The sequence below is a fragment of the Hyperolius riggenbachi genome, chromosome 3 (assembly GCF_040937935.1).
Source record: "Hyperolius riggenbachi isolate aHypRig1 chromosome 3, aHypRig1.pri, whole genome shotgun sequence".
In the NCBI taxonomy this organism is placed as follows: domain Eukaryota; kingdom Metazoa; phylum Chordata; class Amphibia; order Anura; family Hyperoliidae; genus Hyperolius; species Hyperolius riggenbachi.
In genome coordinates, this window is record NC_090648.1 from 516041988 (window position 1) to 516061576 (window position 19589).

At 46.8% G+C, this 19589-nt stretch overlaps 1 protein-coding gene across 5 annotated transcripts in view; it reads right to left on the reverse strand.

Annotated features, from left to right (window-relative positions):
• Nucleotides 1-19589, reverse strand: part of TCOF1 (treacle ribosome biogenesis factor 1) — a 120968-nt gene that overhangs the window by 35167 nt on the left and 66212 nt on the right. For all 5 annotated transcript variants that reach the window (XM_068278413.1, XM_068278412.1, XM_068278415.1 and 2 more), the window contains 7 exons: nt 17627-17764; nt 17074-17277; nt 11452-11643; nt 9182-9385; nt 4684-4875; nt 957-1097; nt 14-178 (listed from right to left, as the gene is read on the reverse strand). In XM_068278413.1, coding sequence (XP_068134514.1) covers nt 14-178; nt 957-1097; nt 4684-4875; nt 9182-9385; nt 11452-11643; nt 17074-17277; nt 17627-17764 — 1236 coding nt within the window. The remainder of the gene's footprint in view (nt 1-13; nt 179-956; nt 1098-4683; nt 4876-9181; nt 9386-11451; nt 11644-17073; nt 17278-17626; nt 17765-19589) is intronic.

The window sequence follows — 19589 nt, forward strand, 5'->3', positions numbered from 1 at the left end:
AGGCTAAACACACCTGAACTGCCGCTTCCTCCTCGCTGTCAGAAGAGGACACGCCTGAACTCCCATCTGCAGGGGGTGTGGCCACAACCAGGGGCTTGGCTAGGGGTGGAGACTTCAGCTTTGTAGGCTTAACGGCTGGCTCAGCTTTCTTCTGCTTTCTACCGACACCAGATGTCACCTATTACCAAAGAAAGAACTACATTGCAAGAGGGGCCAATGAGAGAAATAGGTGCTGGGGGGGGGGGGGGGGGGAGGGGGGAGGGGGGAAGGGAAGAAAAAGAAGGATTTCTAAGGGTTAAATCTTAATGCAATCCATAATAAGCCACATGTCACCGGCCGTCTTAAAGCGGATCCGAGATGAAAAACTAAATATAACAAGTAAATTGTCTATATATCTTATCTAAAGTTTAGATAGTTTACACAGCAAATCTAGCTGCAAACAGCTTCAACAGTTTATGATTATTTATTCCTGTGATACAATGGGAGCAGACATGTTTTCTGCTTGTCACTATTACACAATCACACACACAGGCAAGCTTGTCTGTATCTAGGCATGCTAATCTGTATATTCTGTGAAAACTCCACTCTTATCTCCTCCATTACACAGGCAACTGATCTGTATCTGCACTGCAGCTCTCAGATTGTGAAAACTCTGCCTCTGAAATCTATGGCTAGTAACACCTTTTTCACCTGCCCAGACTGAAATCCCACAATCCCTTGCAAGTGCCAAAGCACTCTGGAGAAGCTGTGGGTGTGGCTTGTTTAGTTTATAGAAAATTAGGGTATTAAAACAAAACAAAAAAAGTATTTGGCTTGAGGAATGCCCTATAAACTATATGTAAGGAACACAATTATGCAATGAGTAAAAGTTCATCTCGGATCCACTTTAAGCAAAGAGATTCCAAGAGAGATCTCTGCCTCGCCCTCTTGTGGAAAGAGTTGGAAATTTCTCATACCAGTTTCTTGGGCACCTCTTCATCCTCAGAGTCGCTTTCATCTGTGCTGCTCTCCTGCTTCTTCTGAAGTGCTGAAAGAGCAGGGGCTGTGGTCTTCCCAACACTTGGTGGCGCTGCAGGTTTTGGAGCACCTGTTTTAAGCTAAATATGAAAGAGTGCAAATTGATCATCTCTGGGCAAAACTGTTCATGTTATACAATAAAAATGAAAACTATTATTACCAATTTACACACTGCAATCAACTGCTATGGCATTATACAGTTAGAAAATATGAACAGTAAATGACGCTACCATGGGGTTATAGGGCAAAGCAACGTGCGACAGACCGCTCTGTGTTTAGGTAGACATGGCTAAAGCAAAACCAATGAGGTAACATTGTATCTTTAGTCCTAATCCTGTATTTGATTTGACTTCCTCAGGAGAATGGCAATGTTCATTCAATTCCCATACAGAAAAACCTTGACCTATTGAACCTTTTCCCTGCTCTCACAAATATTTATAAGGAACAATTAAGGAGAGAAGATTCGGGCACCAGCTCTGCAGTAGAAACAGCTTTTATTAGGCTTTCTTTCACTGTGTGTATGGGGACGCTGGGGATGCAATAAAAGGTGTTTCTACTACAGAGCTGGTGCCCAAATCTTCTCTCATTGTTCCTGCTGGTTAAGCTTATCTGGAGGCACAGCGTGTACACCTACCCATCCGTCATCTAGTGCCGGTCCATCTCTCTGTTTGTTTTACAAATATTTATAAGGTGATTTATGACCCGTAATTACTTATCAAAGAGTTTTAGGGCCAGTTTCCACTTCCACATATCACCGCTGACAAAATCGCATGCGGATGCGATTCCGCATGCGTTTTTTGCCGCGATTTCGCATAGGAAGGGTATATGCGATTTTAACCATGTCACTGCCTGTGTCAATTTACATTACTTTCAATGCGAAATCGCGGGAAAAAACGCATGCAAAAATCGCGCATGCAATTTCCCTATTAAATACATTGCCTGCGATTCGCCTGCATTCCACAGGGTCTACCATGCAGAAAAATCCTGCACAGAAAAACGCAAATGAAAACTGACAAGTGGAAACAGTCCCATCCACTTGTATTGCCTATGCGAATCCGCATGCGTGGTCTGCATGCGGATTCGCGCTAGTGGAAACGGGCCCTTAGCAGTTCTGACTGCAGAGAAAATGATATGGAGAGCCCTGGATTAAAGTGGATCAGAGATAAAAAAAAAAAAAATACGCATTGCATAATTGTGTTCCTTTCATATAGTTTATAGGGCATTCCTCAAGCCAAATACTTTTTTTGCTTTTTGTTTTTGTTTTAATACTCTAATTACCTATAAACTAAACAAGCCTCGCCCACAGCTTCTCCAGAGAGCCTTGGCACTCTGAGACCCATGTAGCAAGGGATTATGGGAGCTCAGTCTGGGCAGGAGGAGGTTACTAGCCAGAGATATCAGAGGCAGAGGAGAGGAGGGAGGAGGAGTTATCACAGGCTGAGGGGTGGAGATACAGAGAAGCTTGCCTGTGTGTAATGCAGGCTTTCTCAGCCAGGGTTCATTGAGGACTCTGCAGGGGTTCCTTAGCATTTCCCCCCATCGTAGGGAAGTATAATAGAGCACATTATAATAGGGGGCACTGCAAAAATAAGCTTTAATTGGGGATCAAAACCTACTTTAAAGACCACGCCTCCTGCAAAATAAACGCAGGGGGTCCTTGAGATCCAAAAGGGCAAAAAGGTTGAGAAAGGCTGGTGTAATGTGACAAACAGAACATGGCTGCTAAAAACCAGGAACACCAAGAGCCCCAATAGTGTAATATGTTCTGGTAAATGGTTACTAGATGGAGTAAATATTAATACTCACAAACCAGGGTTACCATTAGGCAACCACTGTAAAGGCAGGTGGGGAGATTTTCCTGACCCCACTCAGGAATAAGAAGTCGCTCTCTGTAGATGAGAAAAAAGGGGGTTCAACCCTCCACCCAGGGTGGACTCAATATTATGCAGGAGAACAGAGGTGCCAAAAGGAGAAAAGGAAGCTAAATGAGCTTAAAGACCAAATTCTTGGTAAATAGAGGAGGTAGTGGTGGCCTTACCTCCTCCAAGTAGACACACAACGACTGTAGTAAAGACAGTCAATATATTTTATTTATGAACTCCAAATATGCAACGCGTTTCGCAGGTTTGATCCCGCTTCATCAGGCAATAACAATGGAGCAATAGCATATGTGGTCAGTAGAACAGCCAGGCACCTCTGTGTCTTATAGATTTACAGCAGATTTGACCATTAGTTAGATTTCTGGCAGATGCCTGTCAAGTAAAATTGCTTGGAAGGCAGCTATGCTCACCACTATTCCACCAACACTACATGCTGAAGCCAGCCTAGCATGTACCATTGTGATATACCCAAGAGAAAAATGAGCTTGCTTAGGGATTTGTAGGATGTCAAAAGCCAACTCACATACATTGGCCAGGAATCTAACCCAGGTCAACTGCTTGGAAGGCAGCTATGCTCACCACTATACCACCAACACTACAGGCTGAAGCCAGCCAGTTCACTCACCTCTTCAACTACAAGAAAGGCCCAGGAATAGTCTTAGCTACCGTAATATCTATGTTACGGCAGGGCCCTTATTACACTTTCTCTTACAGAGCTATGGAAACCGTTTTGCCCATGCTATAAAGCGAGGTGCAAAAATGAAATAATGCCTAGCAGAGGTTGGTTTCCATCCATCAACCTCGGGGTTATGGGCCCAGCAAGCATCCACTGCACCACTCTGCTGCCACACAGTGAATGCTTAGTTGTAGGAAAAAGTGGCGTTAAACTTCTTGGAGCAGACTTACTTCCTCCCTCCAAAAGACACACATACATCCCCATAAAATCATTTAGCAGCAACTGCGTACGCAGTCTCTGTGGCGCAATTGGTTAGCGCAATGTATGTAAGTTTGCTTTTGACATCCTACAAATCCCTGGAAGACAAGATCCATGAACAGTTAGGAGGAGGAGGGAGGAGGTATTTTTCACCTTCCAAAACGCTTTTAAAGCCATTCAAAGGGCACTTCCGGTTTCTCTATCCAGATATTCGAATCGGTCGGATATCCGCAGATAATGCGTCTGGATATCCGCGTTCACGCGGATATCCAAACTGGATCCGGATATCTGAGTATTTAAATCCGAATCAATTCGGATTTTAAAAAGTACTATCCGAGCACCCCTGGCGATGAGCTGGAATGCGGACTTCCATGAATATTACCGCTGAGTAGCTGCTGATCGAAGAGCTGGTAGCCAATTAACCAGCAGGTACTGGTGTTTGTCGGTTCAGTTACTGCAGGACTTTGCATGGAAAGTCAGAATTCAAGCCCATCTCTAGCAACGAGGTCCACGGAGACAGACTCTCCAATCTGCATACTCATTCTGGGTCAGTGGCTCTCAGGTAATGAAGCAGAGGACCAGCATTAGGGATGGTTAATGGAATGTTATTTCCAGTATGTATGCAGACTGAAACCGGATCACTCCAATGTGGTGACTGCTGACCTTGGTTGGTCCAATCTGCATACAAAAGGCAACAATTAGCATCAGTCTGGAAAAATCAGCATCTTGTTGATGCAACCTAAAATCAAGGAGAGCAATGGACCCAGATGTCGTTGGGGGAAGGTGGAGGCACCTCATAGACTGAAAATCAAGTCCCCTCTGAGGACCAGATAACTGGCAGCACTTCCGTACCTTGGCTGGGGGTTCTTCTTCACTGTCTGAAGACTCGCTCGTGCTCTCGGGATCAGCTTGTTTCAGTGGCGCGGGGGCTTTCACTGGACTACTGGCCTTTGTTTTACCAACAATGGGACTTGGCTGAGCCGTGGTTTTCACCTTCTCTGAGACCCTTCCTTGGGATGGTTTCACTGTAGCGGGAGCGGTTACCTGTTCACATCAGATAACTGGTAAGACAACAGTTACCAACACGGAAGGGTCAAGTTTGTTAAACATGAACTATGAAAAGCTAACGTTTGTATGGCACTTTTCTCCTATTGGCTCTAAACACTTAAAGGAGTTCTGTGGGGGAGGGGAGGGGGGTACTGAGGGTAAAAACAGACACTTACCTGGGGCTTCTATCAGCCCCCTGCAGCAGTAATGTCCCACGCCATCCTCCTCCGATCCGCCGTTCTCTGCCACTGGCCCCGGTCTAGTGCGGCACGCTTTCCAACTGCGGCTGCGCGCCTGCTCGCATCATCGGAAGTGTACTGCGCAGGCGCAGTACAAGAAACCTTTGTACTGCGCCTATGCAGTAAGCTTCCGATGACAAAAACAGGAGCACACATTCTTCGTTTGTGTCAGACGAATAATTTCCCGGGCCGGCGGCGGAGAACGGCAGATTGGAGGAGGACAGCGTGGGACATTACTGCTACAGGAGGCTGATAGAAGCCCCAGGTAAGTGTCTGTTTTTACCCTCAGCACACGCCCACAGAACCCCCTTAAGAGCTCTTTGATATTTAATAGATTCCAGTGAGGAATAGGGGAACACAAATGACATACCCGGGGTTTCCTCCAGCCCTCTCCCTCGGCACTGTCCTCCTCAGTCTCCTCTATCTTCTGTAACGGTTCCCGGTATCTTTTGCCAGTCGGCACAGTGCGGCTGAGCTCTCCCCCGTCCAGAAAAGTTCTGCATCTGCGCAGTAAGCCCCAACTGCTGAAGATCCCGGGAGCTCTTACAGACAATACAGAAGGCAGCAGAGGACGGCGAGGGAGCGATCAGGCCAGAAAGGGCTGGAAGAAGCCCCAGGTGTGTATGAATTAGTTCTCACCATTTATCTCAGGTCACTTTTGAAGTTTACCTCAGGCAGATTTCAGACTCCCTGAAAACCGGCTTGTCAGATGGGTATAACAGGAAGGAGCATCTTTAGCTGGAATGGGGTTCCCTCAGCACACCCAGCCAGCCTCTGGAATTACCGAGCATTTCCGGAGCTCAGGTCCCCTCGTGCGTGGCGCTCTCCAGTGTGCCGAGACCCAGGAAGCGCTTCCATAGTTGCGGCCATTTTGTTTTTTCTCAAAGTGAAAAAAGAAAAAGACAGAAGCGGCGGACACCTGCGCATTGTGATCCGGAGTGCAATCTGGCTTAGGTAACGTGTTTTGTTTTTATTTTGTTGCCAGTCTGCCTCTGATTCGCTTTAAAGTGAACCAGAGAGGAAGCACCCTCATGTATGTTACCATATATATCAGGGGGAACATTAGATAAAACACCTACCCTGCTCTCTGTTTCATCCTTCACTGCTCAGCCTGCTTGTTATCAGCCCTGATAATATCCCTGACTGAGCATTCAGTCCGGCTTTGCTCAGGAATCATTATAGCGGAGTCTGTCTTCTCTGATGTCTTTTCAAGCTGAAGCCTGACCCCTTGTGGCTTTGCTCAGGAATCATTATAGCTGAGTCATTATACCAAAGCCAGACTGAATGCTCAGTGGAAGATTTTATCAGGGCTGATAACAAGCAGGCTGAGCAGTGAAGAATGAAGCAGAGAGCAGGGTAGGTGTTTTCTCTAATGTTCCCACTGATATATATGGTAAAATACATGAGGGTGCTTCATCTCTGGTTCACTTTAAAGTAAGCCGGTGGCAGAGTATATCACACAGGACATACAGTAGTTAAAAAGGTAGGAAAGCCAAAGACGGGGATTCCAGAATCTTACATGTGATGCAATTGGTGGCAGAGGGGCGTTTAAAATACCAGCCAGGGCAATATCTGCACAGAGTTTGTAGGTTCTCCCCATGTCTGCATGGGTTTCCCCCAGGTACTCCGGGTTCCACTCACATCCCAAAAACATATAGGTAATTTAATTGGCTTCCCTCTAAAATTGACTTAGATAACGATACATACACTACAATGTGACTACATGATACATAAATTGGCCCTACACTACTGTACAATACATTCATAGACATATGACTCTAGTAGGGATTAGATCGTGAGCTCCTCTGAGGACATGGCTATGTAATCAAGCTGTAATCAAGCGGCAGAAGAGGTCAGTGTTATATAGACACATAACAAGAATAATAATAATAATAATAATAATATGGGAGGACATTAGACTATGACTATGGTAGGATTAGAGTGTGAGCTCCTCTGAGGACAGTCAGTGACATGACTATGTACTCTGTAATGTGCTGCAGAAGGTGTCAGTGCTATATAAATACATAATAATAATATGGTAGGACATTACACTATGACAATGGTAGGATTAGAGTGTGAGCTCCTCTGAGGACAGTCAGTGACATGACTATGTACTCTGTAATGTGCTGCAGGAGATGTCAGTGCTATATAAATACATAATAATAATATGGTAGGACATTACACTATGACTATGGTAGGATTAGATTGTGAGCTCCTCTGAGGACAGTCAGTGACATGACTATGTACTCTGTAACATGCTGCAGGAGATGTCAGTGCTATATAAATACATAATAATAATATGGTAGGACATTACACTATGACTATGGTAGGATTAGAGTGTGTGCTCCTCTGAGGACAGTCAGTGACATGACTATGTACTCTGTAATGTGCTGCAGAAGATGTCAGTGCTATATAAATACATAATAATAATATGGTAGGACATTAGGCTATGACTATGGTAGGATTAGACTGTGAGCTCCTCTGAGGACAGTCAGTGACATGGCTATGTACTCTGTAATGTGCTGCAGAAGATGTCAGTGCTATATAAATACATAATAATAATAATAATATGGTAGGACATTAGACTAGGACTATGGTAGGATTAGAGTGTGAGCTCCTCTGAGGACAGTCAGTGACATGACTATGTACTCTGTAATGTGCTGCAGGAGATGTCAGTGCTATATAAATACATAATAATAATATGGTAGGACATTAGACTATGACTATGGTAGGATTAGAGTGTGAGCTCCTCTGAGGACAGTCAGTGACATGACTATGTACTCTGTAATGTGCTGCAGAAGATGTCAGTGCTATATAAATGCATAATAATAATATGGTAGGACATTAGACTATGACTATGGTAGGATTAGATTGTGAGCTCCTCTGAGGACAGTCAGTGACATGACTATGTACTCTGTAATGTGCTGCAGGACATGTCAGTGCTATATAAATACATAATAATAATATGGTAGGACATTAGACTATGACTATGGTAGGATTAGAGTGTCAGCTCCTCTGAGGACAGTCAGTGACATGACTATGTACTCTGTAATGTGCTGCAGAAGATGTCAGTGCTATATAAATACATAATAATATGGTAGGACATTAGACTATGACTATGGTAGGATTAGATTGTGAGCTCCTCTGAGGACAGTCAGTGACATGACTATGTACCCTGTTATGTGCTGCAGAAGATGTCAGTGCTATATAAATACATAATAATAATATGGGAGGACATTAGACTATGACTATGGTAGGATTAGAGTGTCAGCTCCTCTGAGGACAGTCAGTGACATGACTATGTACTCTGTAATGTGCTGCAGAAGATGTCAGTGCTATATAAATACATAATAATATGGTAGGACATTAGACTATGACTATGGTAGGATTAGATTGTGAGCTCCTCTGAGGACAGTCAGTGACATGGCTATGTACTCTGTAATGTGCTGCAGGAAATGTCAGTGCTATATACAGTGGTGTGAAAAACTATTTGCCCCCTTCCTGATTTCTTATTCTTTTGCATGTTTGTCACACTTTAATGGTTAACGGTTTTTGATGAGCAGAAACATTTAAGTGTGACAAACATGCAAAAGAATAAGAAATCAGGAAGGGGGCAAATAGTTTTTCACACCACTGTAAATACATAATAATAATATGGTAGGACATTAGACTATGACTATGGTAGGATTAGATTGTGAGCTCCTCTGAGGACAGTCAGTGACATGACTATGTACTCTGTAATGTGCTGCAGGAGATGGCAGTGCTATATAAATACATAATAATAATATGGTAGGACATTACACTATGACTGGTAGGATTAGAGTGTGAGCTCCTCTGAGGACAGTCAGTGACATGACTGTAATCAGCGCTGCAGAAGATGTCAGTGCTATATAAATACTAAATATTAATAATAAACTAGGGAGGAGTAAGATAATAGGTTGTGGGGAAACTATTGCCAGTAAAGTCCCTACAAGCTGCAGCACGCAGTTAGCCCTGTTACTGGGACGACCCATAGTTGATCTGTCTGAACACAGAGTAAATATAACCATATCTCCCGCACGTACCGGTGTTTTCTCGTCCTCGTCACTGCTGATGTCACTGCTCTCAGACACCTCGGACACCTCCGCTGCAGCCGCCTTCACCGCTGGCGTGACTTTTGCTGGAGTAGCAGTTTTCCCCTTGGCTGGAGTAGAGGCAGTAGAAATGAAAGTCAGCGGACTGGGCTGCACTGCTTTCTTCTGCTTTCCAGTAACTGGCAGCGCAGGTTTCTGTAAGAAAGAAAAAAAAAGTGTGACATTTCCAGCTGTCAGTAATTCCCCTGGTCAGAGATGAAGGACGTATGACTGTCCCCTGTGCCCCGCCCTCAGTAACTCCCCTGCTCAGAGATGAATGACGTATGACTGTCCCCTGTGCCCCACCCTCAGTAATTCCCCTGGTCAGAGATGAATGAGTTATGACTGTCCCCTGTGCCCCGCCCTCAGTAATTCCCCTTCTCAGAGATGAAGGACATATGACTGTCCCCTGTGCCTCACCCTCTGTAACTACCCTGCTCAGAGATGAATGAGTTATGACTGTCCCCTGTGCCCCGCCCTCAGTAATTCCCCTGCTCAGAGATGAATGACGTATAACTGTCCCCTGTGCCCCGCCCTCAGTAATTCCCCTGCTCAGAGATGAATGACGTATGACTGTGCCCCGCCCTCAGTAAGTCCCCTGGTCAGAGATGAAGGACGTATGACTATCCCCTGTGCCCCGCCCTCAGTAATTCCCCTGGTCAGAGATGAAGGACGTATGACTGTCCCCTGTGCCCCGCCCTCAGTAATTCCCCTGGTCAGAGATGAAGGACGTATGACTGTCCCCTGTGCCCCGCCCTCAGTAACTCCCCTGCTCAGAGATGAATGAGCTATGACTGTCCCCTGTGCCTCACCCTCAGTAACTCCCCTGCTCAGAGATGAATGAGTTATGACTGTCCCCTGTGCCCCGCCCTCAGTAATTCCCCTGCTCAGAGATGTATGACGTATAACTGTCCCCTGTGCCCCGCCCTCAGTAAGTCCCCTGCTCAGAGATGAATGACGTATGACTGTCCCCTGTGCCCCGCCCTCAGTAATTCCCCTGCTCAGAGATGAAGGACGTATGACTGTCCCCTGTGCCCCGCTCTCAGTAATTCCCCTGGTCAGAGATGAAGGACGTATGACTATCCCCTGTGCCCCGCTCTCAGTAATTCCCCTGGTCAGAGATGAAGGACGTATGACTATCCCCTGTGCCCCGCCCTCAGTAATTCCCCGCTCAGAGATGAAAGACATATGACTGTCCCCTGTGCCCCGCCCTCAGTAACTCGCCTGGTCAGAGATGAAGGACGTATGACTGTCCCCTGTGCCCCGCCCTCAGTAATTCCCCTGCTCAGAGATGAATGACGTATGACTATCCCCTGTTCCCCGCCCTCTGTAATTCCCCTGCTCAGAGATGAAAGACATGACTGTCCCCTGTGCCCCGCCCTCAGTAACTCCCCTGCTCAGAGATGTATGACATATGACTATCCCCTGTTCCCCGCCCTCTGTAATTCCCCTTCTCAGAGATGAATGACGTATGACTGTCCCCTGTGCCCCGCCCTCAGTAATTCCCCTGCTCAGAGATGAAGGACGTATGACTGTCCCCTGTGCCCCGCCCTCAGTAACTCCCCTGCTCAGAGATGAAGGACGTATGACTGTCCCCTGTGCCCCGCCCTCAGTAACTCCCCTGCTCAGAGATGAAGGACGTACGACTGTCCCCTGTGCCCCGCCCTCAGTAATTCCCCTGCTCAGAGATGAAGGACGTATGACTGTCCCCTGTGCCCCGCCATCAGTAATTCCCCTGCTCAGAGATGAAAGACATATGACTGTCCCCTGTGCCCCGCCCTCAGTAACTCCCCTGGTCAGAGATGAATGAGGTACGACTGTCCCCTGTGCCCCGCCCTCAGTAATTCCCTTGCTCAGAGATGAATGACGTATGACTGTGCCCCGCCCTCAGTAATTTCCCTGCTCAGAGATGAATGACGTATGACTGTCCCCTGTGCCCCGCCCTCAGTAATTCCCCTGCTCAGAGATGTATGACGTATAACTGTCCCCTGTGCCCCGCCCTCAGTAATCCCCCTGCTCAGAGATGAATGACGTATGACTGTCCCCTGTGCCCCGCCCTCAGTATTTCTTCTGCTCAGAGATGAATGACGTATGACTGTGCCCCGCCCTCAGTAATTCCCCTGCTCTCAGATGAAGGACGTATGACCGTCCCCTGTGCCCCGCCCTCAGTAATTCCTCTGCTCTCAGATGAATGACATATGACTGTCCCGTGTGCCCCATACCTGAGATCCTGTCTGCTCCTCCTCGCCGTCTGATGAGTCGCTGCTATCCGAGGTCTCCGGCTTTGCTGCCGGTTTAGTTTGGGTGGCCGGCTTGGCAGGAGAGGTGGCTTTGCGATCAGCCGCTGTGGGTTTTGTTGCTGCTGGAGTAGCTCTTGTTGCTGGAGGAGTAAATTTCAGCAAAGAAACAGGAACCTATAATATAAGCAGGATTAAACAAATTATCTTCAAGACTTCTTACCCTTAACGATCCCTAATTGAATGTGTAGCCCCCACCCTCTAAAACTTACCTAACAGATACCTCTGAAGGATCACATGACCCTTCATAGCACCAACGCTGTTGTGCCCCACCGCCAAAACCAAAGACCTTTCCCCTAATGCCAAATACTGACCTTTATTAACAAACCGATTCTAACCATAGTTTTTCCCACCCCTAAAAACTACAAACCAACAAGAGCGACCATCCAGCTACCAGTAGGATCTGGAAAACCAAGCGGGGATGGGTATTTTCCCGCTGGCTTATATGGTGGTCTGCAACACAGAATCAGATTCTCTATTTCGCCAAGCACGACTGGGTTGTGGCCGGAATTGGGCTTGGTACGTACAGAGTTTAGGTACAAGATAGGACACACATCAAAGGAACACAACACCATTTTCACATGCAGCTAAAAGCATAATTCACATAAACATTCAAACTTGAGTGCCACATATCACTAATGATATTGTTTGACCTAAGGTGTGTGTGTTAAAGAGACTCTGAAGAGAGAATAAATCTCGCTTCAGAGCTCATAGTTAGCAGGGGCATGTTTGCCCCTGCTAAACCGCCGCTATCGCGCCGCTAAACGGGGGTCCCTTCACCCCCAAATCCACCCCCGCAATACTTGGTCGTAGACTTGGTCGTGATTTATTTCTTCCTGGAAGCAGGGCTAATGGCTGCAGCCCTGCCTCTAGTCACGTCTATCAGCGGCGCATCGCCGCCTCTCCCCCGCCCCTCTCAGTGAAGGAAGACAGAGGGGCGGGGGAGAGGCGGAGATACGCGCTGCAGCCCTGCCCCAATGCGGAAGCACTCCCCGGCTGTACGGAGGGGATTTGGGGGTGAAGGGACCCCCGTTAAGCCGCGGGATAGTGGCGTTTTAGTAGGGGCACACATGCCCCTGCTATCTGAGGTCTGAAGCGAGATTTATTCTCGCTTCAGACTCTCTTTAAGGAGAGTTATAAAGGTTGAAAGCTGAGGAAGAGAAGCTGTTCCTGTGTCTTGACGTCCTGGTGGAGATGGACCCATATGTCCGGCCTGAAGGGAGTCGGCTGAAGAAGCGGTGGTCTGGGTGTGAGGGATCGTTGGCGTTCCTCAATGCTCTAGAGCATAGGTTCTCAACGTGTGGTACGCGTACCCCAGGGGGTACTTCTGATGGTTCTAGGGGGTACTTTGGCTTGATATACTTAACCAAAAATTAATAAATTTACAGTTTTAGAAAATGATAAATCTTATTTAAACAGCAGCAAATTAGTATTTTAGCTAATTAAAAGCAATAGTAAATGCTTGGAAATGGTTTAGAACCAATTATAATGTACTACGATTAAATATATATTTGTCAAAGAGTACGTGTGATAATGTTTACCATGCTAGGGGGTACTTGGTGAGTACAGGGTTTTAAAAGGGGTACATACTAATAAAATGTTGAGAAACACTGCTCTAGAGCACAGCCTGGAGTAGTAAAGGAGGTCCAGAGTGGAAAGTGGTTTCCCCGATGATCCTCTGATCTGATGACCATCTGTAGTTTGTGTCTGTCTCTGGTGGAAGAGCCAGCGTAACAGACTAAGATAGAGGAGCAGAGGACAGACTCAACTGCGGCGGAGTAGAAGCTCGTCAGTAGTTTTTTGGCCATGCCGAACTTCTTCAGTTGGCGGAGGAAGAATATCATCTGCTGGGCTTTCCTCTGTGTGGAGGCGGTGTTGGTCTTCCATCTCAGGTCGTTGGAGATGGTTGTGCCCAAAAGGCGGACACAGGGAACTTTCACAACTTTCCTGCCATCAATATGGATTGGAGGTGGGGTGGAGAAATGCTTTCTAAAATCAACTATCATCTTGACAGCATTGTTTAGAACCTGCCCTTTCTCCCTGCACCAGTGACAGATTATCTCTGCTTGGCGACAGTATGCCTGCTCGTCGTTTTTGGTAAGGAGACCAACTATGGTGGTGTTGTCAGTGAATTTGATTACTTTGAGCTATTCTGAAGAGACTCTGCAATTATTAGTGCATAGTAAATTGTAATGGCTCTATTTTGTGTGGAATGTAGTCAAATGAGATAAAAAATGAATTATTAGAAGAATATGATCCTAATAATTATTTTCTTATGCATCATGCCAACAAGTATATATGTATAACCAATAAAGAAAGAGGATTGGCTCTTGGGTGCATTTTGTAATTTCTTATGCACCCAAGAGCCAATCCTCTTTCTTTATTGGTTATACATATTAGTGTATAGTGAGAACAGAAATAGTGACAGGACCCATCCCCTGTGTTGGTTATCCTAGCTTGTGAGGAGATAGTGCCTAGCTTGATGACCTGGGATGTGAGTGTGAGGAAGTCTATGATCCACGGGCGTAGGGTGGGGTGGACCTAGAGCATGGCAAGATTCTCCTGAAGTATTTTAGGGATGATGATATTAAACGTAGAGCTGAAGTCCAGTAGGAGGATCCTGGTTTATGAATCTGGACAGCGATCATTGACTAGCTCCAGGCAGATGTTATTGGCATCATCGGTGGACCTGTTTGCTCTGTACGTAAACTGGTGCGGGTCCAGCAGGGCATCTGTGGAGAGCTTGAGGAGAAGAGGCACCATGCTTTCAAAAGCTTTCATTATGTCGAGCGTAAGTGCCATGTGCCTGAAGTTGTTGAGGTCGGAGACTCCCTGCTTTTTGGGGACAGGGTTGATTGTGGACCTCTTGAAGCACGTGGGGACTTTGCCTGTGTGAAGGGACTTGGTGAAGATGGAACAGAGAATGGGAGCAAGCTGCCGAGTACAGGTTTTCAGGAAGGCTGGTGACACTCCATTAGGGATTTCCTAGCATTTAGCCTTAAAGAGAATCTGAAGCGAGTATAAAACTTGCTTCTTCTCTTATATTCAGCAGGGGCATGTGTGCCCCTGCTAAACTGCCGCCATCGCGCCGCACAACGGGGGTCTCTTACCCCCCAAATCCCCTCCGTCCTCGCCGGGGATCTCTTCCGCATTGAGGCAGGGCTAACGACTATAGCCCTGCCTCTCGCAATTTGGTCGTTGATTTTGCAGGGGGGGGGGGGGGGAGGAATTGGGGAGTAAGGGACCCCCGTTGTGCGGCGGGATAGCGACGGTTTAGCAGGGGCACACATGCCCCTGCTGAATATAAGAGAAGAAGCGAGTTTTTTACTCGCTTCAGTGTCTCTTTAAGAGGTGATGCAGAGCATTGGCCTCGTAAATCACGGGGGGGGGGGGGGGGGGGGGGGAGGGGAGAAGGAGAATTTTTGCTCAGGACATCTAAGGCAGAGGAGGGGGCAGGTGGTTGTAGGGGTCCCACAGGTACTGCCTGGTTCTCGAATCTGCACAAGTCAGACTAGGCAAGCTCAGTGCCGGGTGTTGCGTGCTGTGGGGAGCTTACAGTTAGTAGTGGCCTTCAGACCTTTCCAAACAGCTCAAGAGTCGTTCAAGGAGAGGGTCCATTTCAGCTTTTCCGCATAGCTCTTGACGGCCCTCAGTTCTCTGTTCGGGTTGATTCTTGCCTTCTTTGACTTTACGCACTTGCCGTAGTTTTTTTGAGAACCATGATTTGTTGTTTGGGTAGAGTTTGAAGGTTCTCATTGGTATACAGTGGTCCCCAAAGAAGCTAATGCACAAGGTTACATTGTCCATCCACTTGTCCAAGTCTGGTGCTTTCAGAGCCTTCCAGTCTGTGCAGTCAAAACAGGCCTGAGGTTTTAGCTTAGCCTCACTTGACCACACTTTGGAGGACTTAAGGACCTCATGTGGATGAGGCAGTGACCTGATGAACCCAGTGCTGCCTACGGGGTGGCTTTGTATGCATCTTTTGAGACCGTATAGCAGTGGTCGAAGGAGTTGGCATTCCTAGTGGAGCAGGCAATGTGCTGATGGAAGTGAGGCAGCTCTTGGCGCAGGTTGGCTCTGTTGAAGTCCCCCCTGATAATGAACAGCGAGTCTGGAAGGGTGGTCTCCCATTGTGTGACGGTATTGCTGAGATCGTGAAGGGCAGTTGTAACCTCAGTATCAGGTGGAATGTGCACGCCAATGTATGAGGAGAACTCCTTGGGTGAGCATGCCAGCTTGCAGTTCACAAGGAGAAGTTCAAGTTCCGGGGAGCATTTCTTGGCAATTATTGATGTAATGGAGCACCAGATGGAGATGATGTAGAAACAGATGCCGCCCCCTTTCTTTTTCCCCAAAAGAATGCTGTTGCAGTCTGCTCAGATGAGGCTAAAGCTTAGGAGGTAAAGGGCACTGTCAGGGATGTCGTCGTGAAGCCACGTTTCCATAAAGCAGAAGACGGGGTGTTGTTGCCAAGTTCTCTCTTGTCGCTAAGGAGCCTCAGTTCTTCTAATGTGTTTGTCAGGAGGATTGTAATGATGGCTGACCACAAGCCTTTCCTCTTCAGCCTGGCCCGGCGCCTGCTCGACAGCCTCTGGGCCGCCATCTCATGCGTGGTGTAGAAGCGGAGATGGGTGCACTGAGGGAAAAGCCCCACCCTAGTGGCCCATTAACAGGGACCATGGGTATCCACTACTCTGAGCAAGCCGGGGGGGGGGGGGGGGGGGGTCACAACACTATAAAAAGGCTCCCAGAGAATGATAAAATGAATTAAAACAATAACATATAAATCATTTTCTGGGCGCCTTTTCATCCTGTTTATGTTGACCAAGCAGGGGTACTTGGACCTCTGAGATTAAAGCAAACTAGGGAGGTCTGCAATGTTCAAAAATAGCTACACACCTCAGGAGAGGGACGCCCCTCAATCCTAAAGAGGTCTCCCCCGACCTCCTTCACAGGCTCGATCCAGCGTAGAGACCCTCAAAGTGAGGCTGCACTGCGCCGTAGCAAGGACACACACGGCTTTGGTAAAAGCAGAGCCGAATTGGGTCCATGCTACTGTGGGTCCATGTTAGGTCACACTCTTTCCCATAAAGATGGATCTCAGCCATATGTACTGTTTTAGCTTCATCTTCACTATAAGTGTTCATGTACCTGTGCTGGAGGAATGTGGTCGGGGGAACACTCATGTACCAATGTTGGAGGGACGTGGTCATGTGTTGGAGGGGCGTGGTCATGTACCTGTGTTGGAGGAATGTAGTCTTGTGTTGGAGGGACGTAGTCATGTACTTGTGTTGAAGGGGCGCGGTCATGTACCTGAGTTGGAGGAATGTGGTCTTGTGTTGGAGAGATGTGGTCATGTGTTGGAGGGACGTGGTCATGTACCTGTGTTGGAGGAATGTGGTCTTGTGTTGGAGGGATATGGTCTTGTGTTGGAGGGATGTGGTCATGTACCTGTGTTGGAGGAATGTGGTCTTGTGTTAGAGGGACATGGTCATGTGTTGGAGGGACGTAGTCATGTACTTGTGTTGAAGGGGCGTGGTCATGTACCTGAGTTGGAGGAATGCGGTCATCGTCCGAGGATTCGCTGCTGTCAGAGCTATCCGCTATGGCTGGAGGTGCTCCTTGCACCTTGTCTGATGCAGACGGTTTCCCTTTGGAAGCAGCAGCGGATGGAGTTACAGGAGTCACTATGGTCTTGGCTTGTGATGCAGAGGACTTGGATTTCTGTGTTTCAGAAGGCTTGGCCACGGCCTGATGAGAACCAAATACAATGCAGGTCAAGGAAAGAGGAACGATACAAGTTACCATTTATAGAGATCCAACATTTCTGCAATGCAGGGGTTGAGCAGCGAAACACTATCCCCCAAAGTCCAATGACATAATCAAGTATATACTTATGGCTTGCAGGGGTGCTGGGGCAGCAGTGGGTGCTGGCGGTGTATGGCCATGCATTACCAGCACTCACAAGTGTGTGTGGCGGTAGCATTTAGTGCAGGACTATCGTCCTGGAATCTACAGGGGGCCAATTAGGACATGAGAGTCAAGTTAAAGTGGTTGAGCAAACACAGGTCCAGGCGCGGAATGCGTCTCCATCACTTACCGCTCTCACTGGCTCTTCCTCGCTTTCAGAGTCACTTTCCTCTGAGCTGCTCTCTCCTGCCTGAGGGGCTGCAGTAACTGGTTTTTGAACCTTCGCTCCACTTGGTGGCGCTGCAGACTTAGGAGTTTCTACCAAAGGCTTTAAAGTAAAAACAAAAAGTTTATTAGAAATCGGAAGGTGGTGTAAGATTAAAATCGTACCTTTGAAAAAAAGGGCACTCAAAAGGTAAATCGTTAGGTTTTTGTGAAGTCACAGGATGGTACTCAGAAAATGAGGTGGCAGCGATGGACTTCCGAGTAGCGAGCCACTCGAATTCATGATTAAAATGAGGCTTGATTGCCTCAGGTGTGCGCACGGCAGACAGGGCGTTACTTACCCAGAAGTCCATCTGCTTCTGTGCGGCTCAATTCACTCGCACGCAACCTATTGGACGCGTGCGAAGGGACAATGGCAGGGAATCGAGCTGAAGATAAGCGCCGGCGGTGAATCGAATCCAACGCACATGCACGGGCGAGCGGGGACGCGGCGGGTACGCGCGGGGATGCAAGAGAGGAGATCTGGCGGCTAATCGAGCCGCTGGATCGCTTCATGTAGGCGGGGCTTTAGAGAATCTAACAGAAAAATCTAACAGAAAATCGTATGGTATAATCCCAGCATTACACTCCTCAGCCAGTAACAATACCTGCTCCACCATCTGTTCTGCTCCACTGATTCGCATATAAGCCGAGGAGGTAACTTTTCAGCACATTTTTTATGATGAAAATTAGGCTTATACGTGAGTATATACACATTATGTATAAAACTAGGATAAAACAATAAAATGAATAATAAAGGGAGGTGGATTACCTCAAAGGATAACATGAACAGACTTATTTTTGAGCCAGAACAAGAAAAACAATACACAACATTTACAGTATATTCCTCTTGGTGGACTCAAAGTTTCCACGTCTGCAGCCACGAAGGGTGCGCTCCACGGGCAACCAGAATCATTAGGGCAGCCTTGCCCAATGACTCCCCTTACTGTTCTACGTACTGGCTTGAGCCGGGATGTGAACCCTAATCAAAGGCCCAAACTCTGCAAAGGCAACAGCCGTAACAAGTACACTTTCCAGATGAACAATAATGCAGCCAAGCTTGAGAAGCTCAGAGCTGGGCTGCATTATTCGGACATGAAAATGTGGCCTGATGAAGGGGGTTGAGCCCACGAAACGTGTGTCTAATAAAATTTCTTTTTATATTATTATCAGTGTCATGCTTTGTGGTAAGCACCCCTTTATCTATTTTATTGTTTAACCTCTTATATGTACAGTACTTGGATGCCTCTAATCCCACAAAGTTTAGTTACAGTTTTTTCATACACACATTATAGATCATTATGTTAATTTAACCGCTTCACCCCAAAGCGTTTTTTACCCGGACAAGAGCGATTTTCACCTTTCAGTGCTCATCCCTTTCATTTGCCAATAGCTTCATCACTACTAATCACAATGAAATGATCTATATCTTGGTTTTTTCACCCCTAACTGGGCTTTTTGAGGTTGATATTTGTTTTCAGTAATTACTTTATTTTCTATGCATTTTAAAGGGAAATGCAAGGAAAAAATACATAATTTCTCCAAATTCATCCCCTATGGTTTTAATATAAACAGTGCTACTGTACATAAAACCCACACATTTTATCTGTCTATTTGTCCTGGTTATCACAAGATTTAAATGCTGTCCATAGTACAAAGTATGGTGACAATATAGTATTTGGAAATAAAGGTGTATTTTTTCTTTGGTGGGTCTTTTTTCCACTATTTTCACATGCATGTGCACGGAAATGCACGTGTGGGAGCGCGCACGGGAGCGTGTGCACTGTCTGACTTAAAAAAAAGGCCTGGAGCCATTAAGAGGCTCTAGCAGGACATATTTTATAAGTCAGCATGTCATTAAAGGACTTACGAGGCCTGATTTTTAAAAA